Raw genomic sequence first — 16,858 nt, 5'->3', positions numbered from 1 at the left:
CAATAATTCATGAGTTTTCAGGAAGACATGAATAATATGATAAGACGACATTCAATCTTTTCTGTAATTCTAAGTTAAGAAATATCACTCACATACAACCTATGTGCTCAGTGAAGATATATGCTTGCCTTCTCTCTCCTATATCCATGACTTTCCAACCATCTCCTTTGCCCTCTCCTCCCTCCATTCTGGTTCATCTTTCTCCTCCCAACGACTTCTGAACCATTTACCTAACTCTCACTCTATTCTTCCTTACAATTGTCCGTCTCCTGTCCTTTGAGCTTCAACTTCCATCTCACCACTGCCCTTCAACTGTCACTATTTGCCTCCCTTACACTCTTCCTATGCTGCTTCCCTTCTTCACTCTTCTTTACTAGGGTCTTCGTTCACCAAACAACAGTCCTTTCAAGGAGTACGCACAGACAATTTTACGGCAAACCCCTCTTCCTCAAGCTCACCTCAGTTCCTCTCTCTTCTTCTCCGCCTCGGCTTCTCTCGCCGCCTTCTTGGCTTTCGCCTCCTCTTCTCGTTTCAAGCGGCTCTTGAGAAACATCTCTTTCTTCTTCGCCATCTCATCCATAGCTTGCTGTTGTAGCAACAATGAAACATAAAAATATTTCAGTACAGTTATGATGTTAAGAATGTAAAAGTCTTCAATGAGAATTAAGCAAGATATGTGTCAAAGTATGACTTCAAGCTTGAAAACACAATGATGACTTGAAGTATAGAGTATTAGATATGTAGTAAGAAGTAAACTGAGTAAGATTTGGAAAACATGAGGGTCAGTTGTACCATACATTTTCAAAAATTAGGCTATGACCTGGCGAAAGCTTGAAGATTTCAGATATAATGGTACAAGCAAAAACAGTCATGTAGATGCAGACTGCAATCCAGTATTTCACACCTCTATCGAAAACTTTATGTTCGTGTACAAAATACATGTGGTGGTTGGTGATTAAATAAAGATGGCAAAGCAGACAATAATTCAATGTCCAGTCGAAAGGCGACATTTCTCGATACAACCAGAATTCCTTCTTCATTATTCAGCAGCAACATGGTAACAAAGCAACTCAAAACGTCCAAATGTCTCAGTTTATCATCCAGAAAATTTAAATGTACACTATGCAGGACACACCCAAAATGGATTTACTTAGGACAAAGAAATTACTCATTCCATCCATCAAAACAAACTTTGGATGCCTATTATTAATACAAAATAGTTTGAATTCACTTTTGGCAACAGATTGCACAAAACTACATTAAAATAAACAAAACAATGTACATGTCATAAAATTTTGAATGCAATGTTGAAATTTTTGGAGCATAATTGGGAAAATTTTAGTCACCAGTGGAAAAGCTTTCAAACAAGCTAAGAGCTAGATACCTGCTGTTCACCGATGATGAATCCCGACACCATAGCGTTGCCATCCGTATCATCCTCCCTGCTCACACTGGCTGGCTCTAGAGGGCGTACTACCAGATCCACCTGGTCCTGCGGGACTTCCTCCTCTCCTTCCCCGACGATTTCGTACACTGACGGCGCTGGCGCTGGCGTCTTTGTTGGTGTCCGTGGTGGTGAGGTCTTCTTCTCTGGCATCTCCACAACTTTCTTCTTGACTTCCTTTTTCCTCTGGTTGGCCGGGGGTGGCCTAGATTGCTTGGGTGACGACATGTCAATGTTGAATGCCATGATCTGCTGCCCTTTCTTTTGGTTGGCTGGGAGCGAGTCGTCCTCATCTTGCATGGGTAATTGATTGAGTTGCGTCTGGGTGTCGTATTCAGGCTCTAATATTTGCTTTCCGACAGTTCTTTCCATTTCCCTAACATCACCGTCACCTCTGTATGCCTCCTCCATTATGTACTTATTGTCGCTCACGTCCGACTTCACATAGGTGATATCCGATAACCGGTGGCTCGTCACAGGTTGCTTCTCCATGCCACCCTCCTGGGATTCACTGGGTGCATAGGGGTGCCCCTGGGGTGACGGCTGCATGTGCTGCTGCTGCTGCATTCCCTGTGGACTCCTCTGGGGCTGCCCTTGCTGCAGAGTGAACGCTGGGTTTTCCTCCAACAAGTACGCCTCGCGATCGGTTCTCGTCTCTGGTCTCTGGTCTCCGGCATCGACGTAGAAGCCCTTTGCTTGGCTTGATGCATCTGCCAGAGGCCTCGAGGAAGGTCTTTGGACATCTCTATGTTCTGGAACGTCATGCTCTAATGCATCCCCTTGTCCCACATGTCTCGGAGACTCATGGGCCTGCCGTGGCGAGTCTTGTAACCCCTTCTTCATTTCTTCCTGCTGAAGAGACAGCCTCAGGATCTGGTTCTGCAGCTGCGAGAGGTTGGCATTCAGTTTCTCCAGTGAGATGTTGTATTCGTCCTGCGTCAGGTGCGGTGAGTGTGAGCCAGAGCTGGAGCCTGGACTGTCTGTTCTCCTCGGAACATCCCCGGGAACTTGCGGAGAGTCCGACCTCATGCGAGGGCTTTCAGAATCTCGCCCGGACCTGGGGCTCTCCGAGGACCGACGGCCTCCCTCCGCCATCTGCAGCTGGTGGGCGTGGCTCTGTGGACTGGGCTGCTGGGTTCTTTGGTCTGTGTGCACAGGCTGGTTCTTGGGATACTGATGTTGGGCGGGCTGGTTGGCATCCTGCTGGGCAAGCTGGGCTTGGTGTGCCAGGTAGTAAGCCTGCGTCAGCTGGTTGTGCTCAATAAGATGCTGCTGCTGCTGCTCGGTCATTTGTGGCTGGGAAGCTGGTAGCTGAGCGATTTCCCTGTTCGCTCCCAGGGCGGCAAATGTGGTCATGCCCTCCTGGACGCGGGGTTCCCCCTGCCACTGGGCGTTCTCCTGGTTCCTCTGCCTCTCCGCCCTGTGATGAGCATCACTGCTGCCTTCCTTCTCCTGCTTCTTGTTGGCCAGTACCTGCAGGAAGGCCGCCTTGCTGACTCGCTGCTTCTGCTTGGCAAAATGCCTCTCCAGCTTCCGCTTCTCGTGGTCCATCAGCCGCCTCTTCTCTTCCAGCCGCAGCCGGATCTGAGTCAAGTCGGAGTTGGCCACCGGACCACCTCTCGTGCTGGCTGCCAAGCTTTCGTTGAAGCCATTGCCGTGTGCACCTGTGTTAATGGGGATGGTGGAAGTGGTTGGGGTGGTGGGAAAATCAGTGTTTGGTGAGTGTTTGGTATTGGCTGACCATGTTGTCATGGAATGGTTGGCTGGTTCCCTGAAGGCTGACTGACTGGACTGGAGATGTTCCACATCAGCAGCAAAGGAGTGGACATTACTAACGGCACACGTCTCCCTATCTTGCCACATCGGGCAGACATTAGTCACATCACGAACACTCGGACTAACTATGTTAGATACATCACATGACACAGGATAAGAACTGACAGGACTGGACTGAACATTATGAGTTAGTAAAACACCACTGTGGGGCAGATTAACGGGGGCATCCCTTTCAATGGAGGCTACTCCATTCTCCTGCATCACAGGACTCAGATTATGATTGTAGGCAAAACTGACGGGCCGCTTATCCTCCCTCTCGGAGTGAATGCTTTCAGCCAGGAGCTTGGGGGACTCTTTTTCATGGTGTGGAGATGAATGGGTAAGAGACATGGACTGAGACATACCTGTGTTAGACATGGAGGCCGAGTGTGGATGAGGCTGTTGTTGGTGTCCCCAGGAGGAGACACCAGAATGCGCTGGGTGATCCAGAACATAGGCCTCGGGTTTGGCTTGCAACACAAAAGGATTAGGCTGGGCGTGGTGGGGATTCTGGGAGTGGTGGTGACCCTCATGGTGGGGGTTGGAGTGGGTGCGTGCATGTGGATTAGAGTGGGGATTGGAGTGTGGATTTGAGTGGGGATTAGAGTGGGGATTTGAGTGGGGATTAGAGTGGGGATTAGAATGGGGATTTGTGTGTGCATGGTGAGGGTTGTGGGAGTATTGGTTAGGTGCATGCAAAGAGAATGGCAAGGATGTGGGTGCAGCGGCTGAGGAGCCCGGATTCTGGAAAGAGTGGGAATGCTGGGGGTTTGGCTGGTAGATCTCCTGGTCCGACACACTGGTTGTCAATCCATCGGGTGCCATGCGGAAGCCTTGCTCACTGAGCCCCTGCATGGATCTTGATGAGGAAACCACTGGTATACCAGCTTGCCTCGCATCATCGACAGTCATCGCCCTGTCTGATATCGTGAAGCTCCTCGCCCCAGGAGGGGCACTGGTGCTGTGAGCATCACTGCCTTGAGACGCCGCCTGGCTTCCACTGATGAAGAAAGCTTCGCCGTGCCTCCCCTTTGCGAGCTGGGGTTGGTCGCTCTGACTGGCCGGAGCAAGCACAAAGCCACCCATTCCTCCCCTGGCCATCCTTGCTCGATGCAGCGCCAGGTCACCGGCCAGGGAATCTGCGATGCTCTCTCCACTGAGTGGGGTGGTTGCGTCGACGCTCTCTGAGGAATCACTGCCGTGGTCCTGTGAGTGCTGGGACTGAGTTGGTCGCGGGTCTGCAGTCCTGTGCTTGCTCCTCTGCCTGTGGTGCTCCCCTCTCTCCTCCATCTTTCTGGTCTGGTGCGACTTCTCCTTCAGCGGTCTCAGAACCGCCGGCATGAGTTCATTTGTGGGACCTCGAGGGGAGCCGAGTATATCTACCGGCCGAACATCCAGTTTGAGATTCTTTCTCGAAATTGATGAATCTGTACTGCCAGTGTCAGATCCTGCTGGACTTGCAATGTCCTCAGATTGATCCCTACGATTCACACGATATGTTCCTTGATAGGGAAAATGACTCGGCTGACTTCCGTTGACGCCATTGACAAATGGTTCAGTTCTCTGTGACGAGTAATGATTGCTCTGAACTCGTGGATCGCCAAACCCTCGAGGCTCCTGTGAGGCATGTACAGACATCCGGGATGAAGCTGCTGATGTCAGGCTCTCCACCTCAAGATCCTCGCTCTCGATGTTGCCGCTCTGGGTGAGTGGCCGTTGCTGGATGGTGGTCATCATCCTCTCAGACTCATAATGCTGAACGCCTCCCAGGGGTCCCTCTGGACCTGCATGCTCTGGCAGTGGATTGACCTCGATGTCAAGCCCTGAGAAGTCCTGGCTCTCGTTCATCTCGCTGTCGATGCTGACATTGGCCAGGAGACTACCTGCTCTGCTGGACTGCATGCTGACCACAGGCGAGTCGTGGGACCTTTGGGGTCTTGTAAAGGTGGCAGTATTTGGCGTCCTGCACAGAAAACAAATGAAGTCACAGTTATTAGAGAGGCAATGTCCAATACCCTTGTTAGTGGTAAAGAGTAATGAGGCTAGATTTCATAACAGAAGATTCCAGTAAATTTCCTACTTAATGCTAACATCCACAGACAGGATTTTCAACCAGCCTCATCTGTCTTAGAGCAGGATGTACAAAATGGATAAAAGGTAATTTCCACCTGTAGCAATAATGGAAGGACCCTCACAAAGAAATGTGTTTGACTGGGAAGGAGCAACTTTCTAGGTAATGATGATAAGAGTATAAAGATTATGGTGACAATGACAATCATTATAAAATGGGTTCAAGAATGTAGCCAATTGGAAGCGCTGAAATGAGTCACATGTGCCTGCATTAATTTCTCACTAACATGTACGGCCTGACGTCACAATGTTTACACTAGCAGTGCGTACTCAATCAGTTGTTACAAGTGCGTCGCGCGCTACTATACGCGCTGTCAATCCTGTAAACAACTTCTAGTTCGGGCTGCCGGCCGGCCTTTCTTGTGTGCATAACATGTGTGGCGTACGTATACTCTTATACGTACAGTACTTATATGTGCGGGATTTCCGAGTGCGACGTGCGTAATATGTTTGGGATGAACATCTATCGGACATCTTGACTTTTTATGTAGCTGACTGGTATTGACCCACAAAGGTACGTGAAAAATACTGTTAGTTTTTGACCCATTTTATAAAACAAATGATGTACAGGATTATTTCGTGGCGTTAGTGCATCCTGTGCATCATTTGTATATTAACGATCGCCCCGTCACTGTACAGGCATGCTAACCTGGAAACATTAAACGGCACATTACTTGAATATGAGACCATTCTGAAGCAAATGATTTGCACACAACAATAAACATATAATGTACTCTTAAATGAATCCCACAAGGATTGGAACAATCATCCTCCAGCATTCCCACGGATTCCTACTGATCAGTTACTAGCCATCCCCTCTAAATAGTCCAAACTACGCACCCTCTCTCATCTCTTTCCTCCCAAGCCAAGATGGATTGAGAGCCGGGTGGTTTCTGCTCCCTGGAGTTTGGGTGGGGCATGGCCTGTTGGTGTTGATGCTGCTGGTGGCCCGGGGGTGGGGTGTTCTCATCCACCTGGCTGTCCCCAAAGATGCTGCTCCTCTCCTGCTGCTGGCGATTCAACAGTCTCCTCTGAGAACTGTTGGCATTGAGGGAAAGGCAAGGGTATTGGTTAATACTCTGGCCCTAGCTCAAAAAGTCATGCAAGCTGGCCACATGGCCTTACTTAACCTCTAAAACTTCCCTATTCTCACAGGGGTATCCATGCATTTGCAATCAAAACATGTCACAAAGTGGTTTTCTGAATCATTTCTTAGACTTTTTCACCACACGGTTACTCCGGGTGGGTATGAAGGGCACAAACCCTGCATCACTAAATATCATTTTGTTTTTGTTACTGACGTTGTTTTCCCTGTCAATAGTAGAAATGCAAATTTCACCCAATGTGAAATTGTACAATGCAAAACAACCAAACAATCAAATAAATACAGGAGAGCCCTGACCTGTGATTTACTTAATTGTGTCGAGACAGGAAATCAAGCATGTATTTTCAACTACTCACTTTGGACTAGAGGCCACTTTGGTCAGGTCCACACTCTGTTTCTCCAGCTTGGGGGACATGGCAGGGGACTGGAAGCTCTTCTTTGTGGCATCGCTGATCGGGAGAGGAGGCCTCCCATCGGACTTACTCGGCGTGAACGCAGACGACTGACGACCAACTGTGCAAATCAAAGAGCAATTTGGGAGGTTTGTTTTATCTACTGTAAGACAATAACTTTAAAGGCATCATTCACATCTTTAATAGAACTAAATTCTTTGAAGATTTGAGATAGCTAACAGAATTGAAGCATGGTCATTGGGATTTCCATAGCCAGGTTATCAATTCTGTTTTATCCCCACAAAGTCAAATCTGGTTTCAAAGATGACAGGGAAATAAACAGCCAGACCTCTGACGGAGCCAGACCTCTGATGGAAGGGGTTCTCAGAACAGGCCAGGCTTCCAACATTCAGCCATCAAAATCTGGGAGATTCCAAAGGGCAATCAGTGAGATTTAAAGAGAAACCACTTATGAAATATGAAAGAGTGTACAATTCTAAAAGGAAGTCAAAGTTTATTTGATGAGAATCAGCTTTGAAATGGCTGAGATATCAAACTGGTCCTAATCAACAAGTGGGATCAACTTACAATAGGAACACTTCCTCTTTGGATATTTCAGCCATTTCAAAACCAGTTTTCATTCAATAAACTTTGATTTCCTTTTTGAATTGTATGCTCCTTCAAATTTCATTAGTAATCTCTCATTATCTCACAAAAAAAGTAAAAATCTGAAGCCCCATCTCAACCAAAACTATACAATCCCTCTTGTATTACTGACTTTGGTCAATACACATTTCAACTGTCCTTAGTATTATGTCTATGATATAAAGTAGTAACCACTTGTAATACATTTTACTGTGTTGTCTTAACCCTAATCAGGCTGGGGGGGGGGGGGCGGATTACTGCCCCCCCTCTCGACGTTTTGCGCAATATCTTCGCAGCGCGATAAGCTCCCGCTGCGATAAGCTCCCGCTGCGATGTTTCATGACTTTTTTCTTTTAAGTATCGCGCAACTTTTGAGATCAAAATTGTTGCGCCCGCGCGTACCGTTTTGACGCGACGCCCGTTCGAAAAAAATTTGTCAACCCCAAAATTGCTCCAAAACGTGATTTTGTGTACAAATCCAATGCAAATTGTTTTTTCAATTAATTCACATAAAAATTCATATCTTGACTTAGAATGGACGAAATTAATTTATTTTAGCATAATAAAGCTTCGAAAAATGTCTGTGACAAATTTTGGCCAAAAAACAAACAAAAACAAAAGGTGGAAAAACAAGGAAATACATAAGAAATTAAAAAACAATCAAATACATAAGAAATCAATTTCGATACAGATTTTTTTTTATCCTCTGTCTCAGGAGAATGATACAAGAAACATTTTTTAAAAAGAAATTAGCTTAATTAGAGCATTAATAAGTGATTTAGAGCCCAAAACTGATTTTATGCATAAATTACAATAATTAATTAATATAAAATATAAGAAAAATTTTTCGGAGAAAGCAACCATACATTTTGATAGTATACGTCGCGGGCGTCGCATGTGCCGATTTTCGGCGTGATCACGCGTTCCATAGGCGAGATCTGAAGGGGGGCGGAATCCCCCCCCCCCCGATATAGCATAGCCAAAAAAGCCCAGCCTGATTAGGGTTAAACACAGGCAAGCACATAATCTAAAACTTGCTCGGGATCTGGAGAAAGTGCATCAATGTTTCATACTATTCTTGATATCTTGGTAACTGTACTTACTTTACATGTAAATTTGTAAAAATTTTGCATAATGAAAAAAAAATGAGAGAGTGGCTAATTGTCACAAAAGTTCAAAGCAAGTGTTTGTCTTTGTTTAAGAAAGCAGAAGAAATATGACCTTAGATAACAGTACTTAATTTGGAAAGTTACAAAATTTTGTATACTGACTGTGTCCTTTGTACATGAATACTGCCTTTTTTTCATGGCACTGGTGATGGATGTAACTCAAAATTTTGACATACATTTGTATGTTGCAGAAAAACCTTCAAACTATTTTGAAGCAATCCCATATTTATATCGTCGCTGCGTGGACAAGACCTTGTATCTGAAATTTTTGGTGAAAATCACTTTTTTTGGATTAATGGTCAAATAATCGATTAAGTGATGTCCTGGCCAAATCCCAACTGTCTTACTCCAAAAATGAAGCAGCCACGGCATGTCAAAGGAAAGGCTATCCCATTCGCTATATTGCTTTGGCCGCCATACCTTTTTGCTCTCCTGAACATTTGACATTTTGTAGATATGAGGTCTTGTCGTCCCAGCAACGATATGTGTCTTCTTCAACACAGTCTGTCAGGTAAAAATCAAACTCAAGTAGTTTAGTGTATCTGGAAAATTGCATGCTCTGGGCGTTTGCCAAGACTTTCTTTGTCCAATGCCAAGTCTAACATGACCAACAGAAGACACTATTTGGTCAATCAAGTCATACTGTGAGGGCTTTGAGATTTCACCACAGCTACATGCATCAAACTGATAAGTGATAGAGAGTACTTCTGAACACCACCACTCACCATCTACATTTCTATCTATATCTTTTTTCTTTTCTTTTTCTTTTTTTTGCTGAGAGGAAGGATAAAATCCATGCACTAGAAAGGATAGAACTGCTACCTCCACCTTAAGTCTTAAAAAAAAAAATCCTTCTGCAAAGTGAAGGACACTCCAAGAGACTCAGAACATGCATTCCTGTGGCAAGTCACCAATTTGGTTCCATCCGTCTTACCTAGCCCACCAAATGGTGAGGGTGTTTGGCTGAAACACCAAAAAGTCTGTGCCACTTGAGAGAGAGAGGTGGGAGGAGTACAATTGTTAGAGTTAAAGGGAACTACATTCTATACACAGTACAAACAATGATTAGTTTGACATGAGAAATCCCCAAACTGTGTCCATGAATTCTACACTGTGATGTATTATGAGTATTGTTTCCACAGAGAACAAAAAAGAAACATGTACACTGTATGTGCAATCAACAGCCATTCTAAAGTTGACAAGTTTTGTCTTTAATATGAAATACACACAGAAACAATTATGACTTTAGTATAAAGCCTATTATATGTGTATTACTACTTTCTTGACAACCAATATCCTCAAATGCAATTATACTTTGGTGGTTTTGCAATGGGAAAACTCATATTTTAGTTTCCAAAAATAATTAAAAATGAATTGATAAAATAATCTTAAGTCATCCAGAGATGGAGTCTTGTTGAACTATGGTGCTCATATAGGATGGCTGTGACCTTCCACCTCGACTTACTTTAACAGCCTATAATCTAGGCGGAGGATGCAGCTATGGTCTTACTGTCACGCTAAACGTCTGATGCTGCGAGACTATTGTCTTTGCTAACCGATACGTCTGATGTGGCAAGACTACGAACAGTGGATGTGCGTGAAGCATCCACTGCCTATATCCACTCGTCTTACTTTAGTCACTGTTTTCTTATTACCGACTATGAAACGGTGGCAGCATTTTGTAGTCGATCATAAGAAAACAATGACTAGGAAAAGCAAGACGAGTGGATATAGGCGGTGGATGCTTCCACTGTCTGGAGTCTCACCGCGTTGGACGCATCGCTTAGCAAAGACAATAGTCTTGCCGCATCAGACGTTTAGCGTAACAGCAAAGACAATAGCTGCATCCTCTGCCAAGATTAGAAGCTACAACTTACTCTGATCAGCCTCAAGATGGGCAGGCCTCTCCACCTCAAAGCTCCAGAACATCTCGGCAACGAGGGCCAGGAGGTTGGGTTTCATCGTCTCCTCGCTGTAGAGCAGGTCCTCCAGAGTGAAGTGTAGGACACCAGGCAGGTTGTGCTGGAAGAAGGCCGTCACCATCTGCAGGTTGTGGAGGGAATCGGCGAAGGACATCGTCTCGTGGAGGGCGACATCTAGAGGGTCACGAAAAGTTGAGATAAGAACAAATTGAGGAAGGTACATGTATACTTTGCTGGCATTCTCTTTTTTTTTGTCTTTTGTTGTTTGTTTTTTTCCCAATTAAGTTCTAAGGCAGGAAAATCACATCTCACAAGGAAACTGCACACCACATTACTGATTATATACCGGAGGTTGTGGAGAGAATTGGTAGAGGACATTGCCTTCTGGAGGAAGACACCTTGAGGATCGGGGAAAGTTGATAATAAGAACGATATTAAGGAAGGCATGTGTACAGTGTACATTCCCAGCATTCCTTTGGTTTGCTTTTCAATGAAATTTTGAGTCAGGAAAATTGCAGCTGAAAGGGAAACCACACAGCACATTACTGATTATTGCATATACTGGAGGTGGTTGAGGGAATCAATGAAGGACATCTCCTGCAAGGTGACATCTAGAGGGTCAGGTAGAGTTGAGATAAGAATAACATTAAGGAAGATGTGTGTACATTCCTAGCATTGCTTGTTTTTCAATAAAATTCTGAGGAAGGATAAGTACATCAAAGAAGGAAACCGCACATCATGACACTTATTATATACTGGAGATTGTGGAGGAAATTGGCAAAGGACATTGTTTTGTGGAGGGACAACATCTTGAGGGCCAAGGACGGTTGAGAAGAAAAAAAAACAACAACAACATTGAGAAAGGCATGTGTACATTCCAAGCATTCTTTTTGTTTGCTTGTTTGTTTTTCAATGAAATTCCAAGGCAGGAAAAATCACATCTGAAATGGAAATCACACACCACTTTGCTAACTGTAATCTTCCATGCAATGTTATAATATTTCAGTCGAGGTACAGCTCTAGTGACAATCATTTCTCACACGCTGTATGAGGACAAACACTTTGAATCCTTACTCCTAATAAAGCCAGATAATAGGGGAAGGGACGTGCAAGCATACAACGTAGGTTTTAACCTTCCAAAATCCTTTCCAACATTGCTGCTGCATGAAATTACCATATCCATAATCAGCTACTAATTTTTGTTTTCTTTTTGGTCTGACGGACACAAAAGCATGGAAGTTATGGTCTTTTGATGACTATGCTATTCAATACTGTGAGATCCAACCACAGGGACCATTTCATTATTTTTCATAATTGATAACTTTCAATTCTTTTGCAGTAACTAAAAAAAAAAATAAACACACAAAATTTCAACACATCAGATTCACTCAGTGATCTAGTTTGAAGTGAATTTCTGAACACTGTGATTAAGCCTACTGCAAATCAAGAGGCCAGCTATTCAAATTCCCTTAGGATTTTTGGGGCACCAACTTACCATCTAGAGAGAGCAAGTGAGGATAGTAGTAATGGATGATGGTTGCTAGGCAACATCCATCTGACAGTTCTTTGGTCAGGTCCCCCAGCTGGGGGAAAAAGTGTGGCTCCTTGGGCTGGACTTGGTCTCTCTTCACACGAATCTGAAATGAAACAAAGACACTGTGTTCACTGCTGTCATGATTATATGATGAAGTTTGAGCCCACATTTTCATAAAAGGCTATATAAATATTCTATCTAATTTGTTTTTGTTTGTTTGTTTGTGTTTTTACCTTGAAATGTCAGGGCAATGTCAGTCATAAACTTAAATACCAGATTGTAGCAGTGGAGTTTGCCATATACTATGAGTGATAGCCAATATACAATAAATGCCATGAACAAATGGTGATACTGCATTTTGGGGGGCTTCTTTATCTTGAAGGGTTTGTTTGTTCTCTTTTTCACCATTGCTTCCTGTTCCGGCATTGTTTACCTCTCAGCAGCAATGACAAGAGATATGAGAAAATAGATTTAATCCTGAAATTTGCTCATGTTTGGGGTTAAGTTTTGAGATCAACACAAAGGGAACTTTGACACAAGCGAGCCTTTGATGCTTTTTTTTTTTCCCTAGAGTGTTGCATGAAATTGATTACCACCAAAAGACAAAAACTATAAGATACATCACTAGCCAAGGAGTATCATACTGCTCAGAATCTGAGTATGACAGTGACTTGACACTATTACCAAACTACAGTACTGTTAACCACTAATAATGCAACCCTGATTTCACTTTTACTTTATGAGCTTATCAATGACCCTGGTATACACACTGAGGGAGCCGAAGACTGGAAGATGCTGGCTTAACTACGACCTATGACTTATTGATGACCCCAGTAAACATACTGAAGGAGCTGTAGACTGGCTGATGCTGGCTTGACTACGACCCAACTGTGACCTTATCGATGACCCTGGTATAAAGTAGTGAGCCACAGACTGGATGACCCTGGCTTACCTACGACCTACATTGTATGACCTTATCAATGACCCTGGAATACATACAGAAGGAGTCACAGACTGGATGATCCTGGCTTGACTACGACCTTATCTATGACCCTGGTATACAATATCCCTACACTTACTGAAGTAGCTGCAGAACGGATGATCCTGGCTCAACTATGACCTATGACCTTATCAATGACCCTGGAATGAATACTGAAGGAGCCGCAGACTGGATGATGCTGGCTTGACTACAACCTTATCTATGACCCTGGAATACAATATCCCTACACATACTGAAGGAGCCACACAACGGATGACCCTGGCTGAACTATGACCTATGACCTTATTGATGACCCTGGCATACATACTGAAGGAGCTGCAGACTGGATGATGCTGGCTTGATGAGACTTCCTGTCCCTCTCCACCCGGTGCCTGACGGCCATGCACACTTTGTTGGCCCAGAACAAGAGGGCATCCTCTAGGTCATAGGGCAAATCGCTGGAGGCGTTAAATGTGGTGATTTTCCTGCACAAGGGAAGGGGAAAATGATACCATATGGTAAAGAACAACAGGTTCCCTCGAACATTAACAGCCATAATCACAAAATTAATTGTAGAAGTGACAAAGTAGCATTATGCAAACAAATCATACAGTATCGTGACGACATACAGATTTTGCAAGTCAGTTTGTTCAAAGAATGCTTTCATTTGCCATGCTTTTGAGGTATTATGGAAAATATGGTGCTCTGCTATTCTGTAAGCAAATGTTTCCTTTAAAAAAAAAATAACTAAATGAATACAGCTACTTGATTATTATAAGATTAAAATAAAGAGAGCAGCTAAAATTTCAGATGGCTTTGTGCTAGGGTGTAGTGGTACAAATTTCTATGAGATGTGTTTTGAAAATTATCACCAACAGATGATTCATATTTGGTCAAATACATCACAAGGGGCCTGTTGCATAAAACTTTATTTTTGCAGAGAAAAACACTGGTTGATTTTGAACAAAAATTTTCCAGTATAAAGTCAGTGGCGGAATCATACTAACCTGAGTTTTCAGTTCTTACTTAAGAGTTTTTCTCGTAAACACTTTATGCAACAAGACCCAAGGTTTTCTTTTTTGAGACATAAAATTTCTCAAAACAGATACTTCTCAAACTGTGCCGGAGGATATAAGTTTGTATGTCACACTGACTACACTCCATTTCTTCAGTTTCCTTTTTACCATTAAACCTTGTGCACCTTTAAACAAGCACCTATTTGAACAATACAGTTGGTACTTTTCTTGGTATATGACTCTGCTCAAGTTCTGTTTTTTTTTTTCCCCAATCAACAATGTCTCCTCATGCTCTGAGTATTTGAGTCTGAAAATAGTCTCTACCCAAGGGCACACTTCCCTGTATAAGCCTCATAAGTTGCTAAAAAGTATCAAAGTGATTTTCTTTTATTTCTGCAAAGAAAACTTGCTAAGTACTGTAAGGCTATCACTCGAGCCCCATTCTTCTGGTTCAAGCATGCATAATCTGTGTACAGCCTCTCTGAAGCTGCAGTATCAAAAGGCCTTTACTTGCACAGTATCCTAATCTCATACAATAATGCATCCATTCCGTGAAGGAAACACATTGATCCTGATAATCCACTCTAATCTATTTAAAAGCAAATCGCATATAAAACTACTTTTTCAGCAGCATGCTACAAGAATGAGCATCTACAGCCAAGTAAAAGCTTTCTTTGGTTGAAATAGCCCAGACCCAAACAGGAGCTGGGTTCAAACATTCTTTGCACAAACTTTCCACAAGTACACATAGACAGCAGGCAAAGAGAAAAGGGTTTTTGACATTGTCTTGTTCACATGCACTTAACCATTAATAGGTTTCAATTAAACCTTAAGTTGGAGGCTGCATCCAGCAGTCAGCACAAATCTTGGTTAGACTTAATTTGTCATGATAAGGTCACAACGGTTCCAGAACTGTTTGCATTCCCGATCAACTCAGTTGAGTCTTCTTTCTGTTTAAATAAATGCTTGAGTGCAAAATCATTACGCGCAGATATCCTTTCTGTATTGTAAAGCACTGCACTTGTAGTTATAAAGAAGCACTGAAGTGTAATACAACTCCATTTTCAAGTTGCCTTTAATACAGAGAGCAAAATCACACAAACAGGATGGAACAAATTTAATTCTCAAAGGTGGACACATGATATAGCTCTGGTAAATTCAAATATCACCATTTTGTGAAAATGTTTAAAATTGAAAAATCCTATGTCGTTCTTATTTGAAGTCCAATCATGATGAAATTTCTGCAGTTCCATTTGTCTAATAATATGCTATTCACTAGAACAGTCCACTTTCGTATGGAATTTACTTGTATTGAAGTCTTTATGTGTCATGGTGGAAACCCTCCATGTGCCACATTATTCTGAGACACCAACGTAGTCATACTTTCAAAAAACATTCTGTTTTTCAAATCTGTGTAACTTTTATACATTTCTGCTGAATTGGACATGCAGTAAGCAAAGTCGTAGAGGAAATGTCAAGCTTTGCTTTGATGTTAATTGCATGACAAATCCATCATTGTTTTTCTTTCAAATGCCCAGCAGCTACATTATTGTAAAGGCGTGATTTTGCACACCAAACAGTGGCAGAAACTTAGAATTTACACACAAATCCAGTAGGGAACACCGCTTGCTAGTCAATCACCACTGTCATAAAATGCGAGCTACCGGGGTTTGTGTAAGAGGAACGGAATCGCGAGAAACGCTTTAATTGTACTGTGGCATTTGTCAATTTATCAATCAGTTTAGGCGGGTTTGTGCGTTTGAGCAGATTATGCGAAGTTGGCATGCCGTCGACTGAGTCAGGCGTGCGAACATGGCACATAAAGAGTTAAGGACTTGATAGCGTGGGGATTCATGGGTAGCCCGATTGAATCAGTCTTCATTCGCTGCCCAAAGGGGTATATTCGATGACCACGAAGAGTGCTGGTCAGTTCGTATGATCTGCATCAAACCGCCCCCATGTTGGAAATGGTTGACTCCAGTCAAGATGCTTTGGCTGTGTGTGCACTTACATAGAGATCAGTAATAACGCCCTACACAATTTGTTACAGGGATTCCCACTGGTACTGCATACTGGTATGCCAAATATTTCGCGAGATTTTTATTTTTGCGAATTTTGCGAGTCAGGTGCTATTCGCGAAGTTAAAGAACACAAAAAATATTGACTCTGATCCCAATGTGAATGTGATGTATGTGTGTACACTTCTCTGTTCAGTACAGGACTCCATGATCGCGAATTTAACCACTTGCAAAATCATTGGGAATTCCCGATTCGCGAAAATTTAGACCCCTCGAAATATATGGCGTATACAATGTCTGAGTCGGGCTAGACTCCCCACGATATGGTATCCTCATGCTACCAGACCTTTAAAGTGTCTGCCTCTTTACCTGACGGCCTGAACGACCTTCTCGATGGAAACCGTCTCCGTCACGTAGGCCCTCATTATCGAGTCCATCATCGCAACGTGGCCATTCTGAAAGACGAGCAATTGGAGATAGAGACAATTGAAGTTGAGAAGCAACAATAACATGAGAATTTTGGTAAAGCTACCTCAGCATCATAACAGGAAATGACACAACTCTATGGGGGCATGCAACATATTGCATTGTGGGTGAATTAAAAACCACATATCCTAGAGAAAAGATGGAGTAACCAAGAAAGGAGGATAAGAAAATAGCAAAGTCACAGCTGAAGTACAGTCCCACAC

At 43.3% G+C, this 16,858-nt stretch overlaps 1 protein-coding gene across 1 annotated transcript in view; it reads right to left on the bottom strand.

Moving 5' to 3' along the window:
• Positions 1–454: 454 nt before the first annotated feature.
• The window catches only part of LOC139714200 (uncharacterized), a 50,127-nt gene continuing 33,723 nt past the window's right edge, over positions 455–16,858 (bottom strand). The window contains exons 5-12 of the mRNA XM_071625918.1: positions 16,539–16,624; positions 13,464–13,620; positions 12,118–12,259; positions 10,578–10,796; positions 6,851–7,007; positions 6,230–6,427; positions 1,385–5,222; positions 455–586 (exon numbers count right to left, since the gene is read on the bottom strand). Of these exons, the coding sequence (XP_071482019.1) occupies positions 455–586; positions 1,385–5,222; positions 6,230–6,427; positions 6,851–7,007; positions 10,578–10,796; positions 12,118–12,259; positions 13,464–13,620; positions 16,539–16,624 (4,929 nt within the window). The remainder of the gene's footprint in view (positions 587–1,384; positions 5,223–6,229; positions 6,428–6,850; positions 7,008–10,577; positions 10,797–12,117; positions 12,260–13,463; positions 13,621–16,538; positions 16,625–16,858) is intronic.

Source organism: Diadema antillarum, unplaced genomic scaffold (genome assembly GCF_040938485.1).
Source record: "Diadema antillarum isolate AM-2024a unplaced genomic scaffold, OU_Dant_1.0 scf00000045, whole genome shotgun sequence".
Lineage (NCBI taxonomy): Eukaryota > Metazoa > Echinodermata > Echinoidea > Diadematoida > Diadematidae > Diadema > Diadema antillarum.
This window is presented reverse-complemented; position numbering and strand designations above follow the sequence as displayed.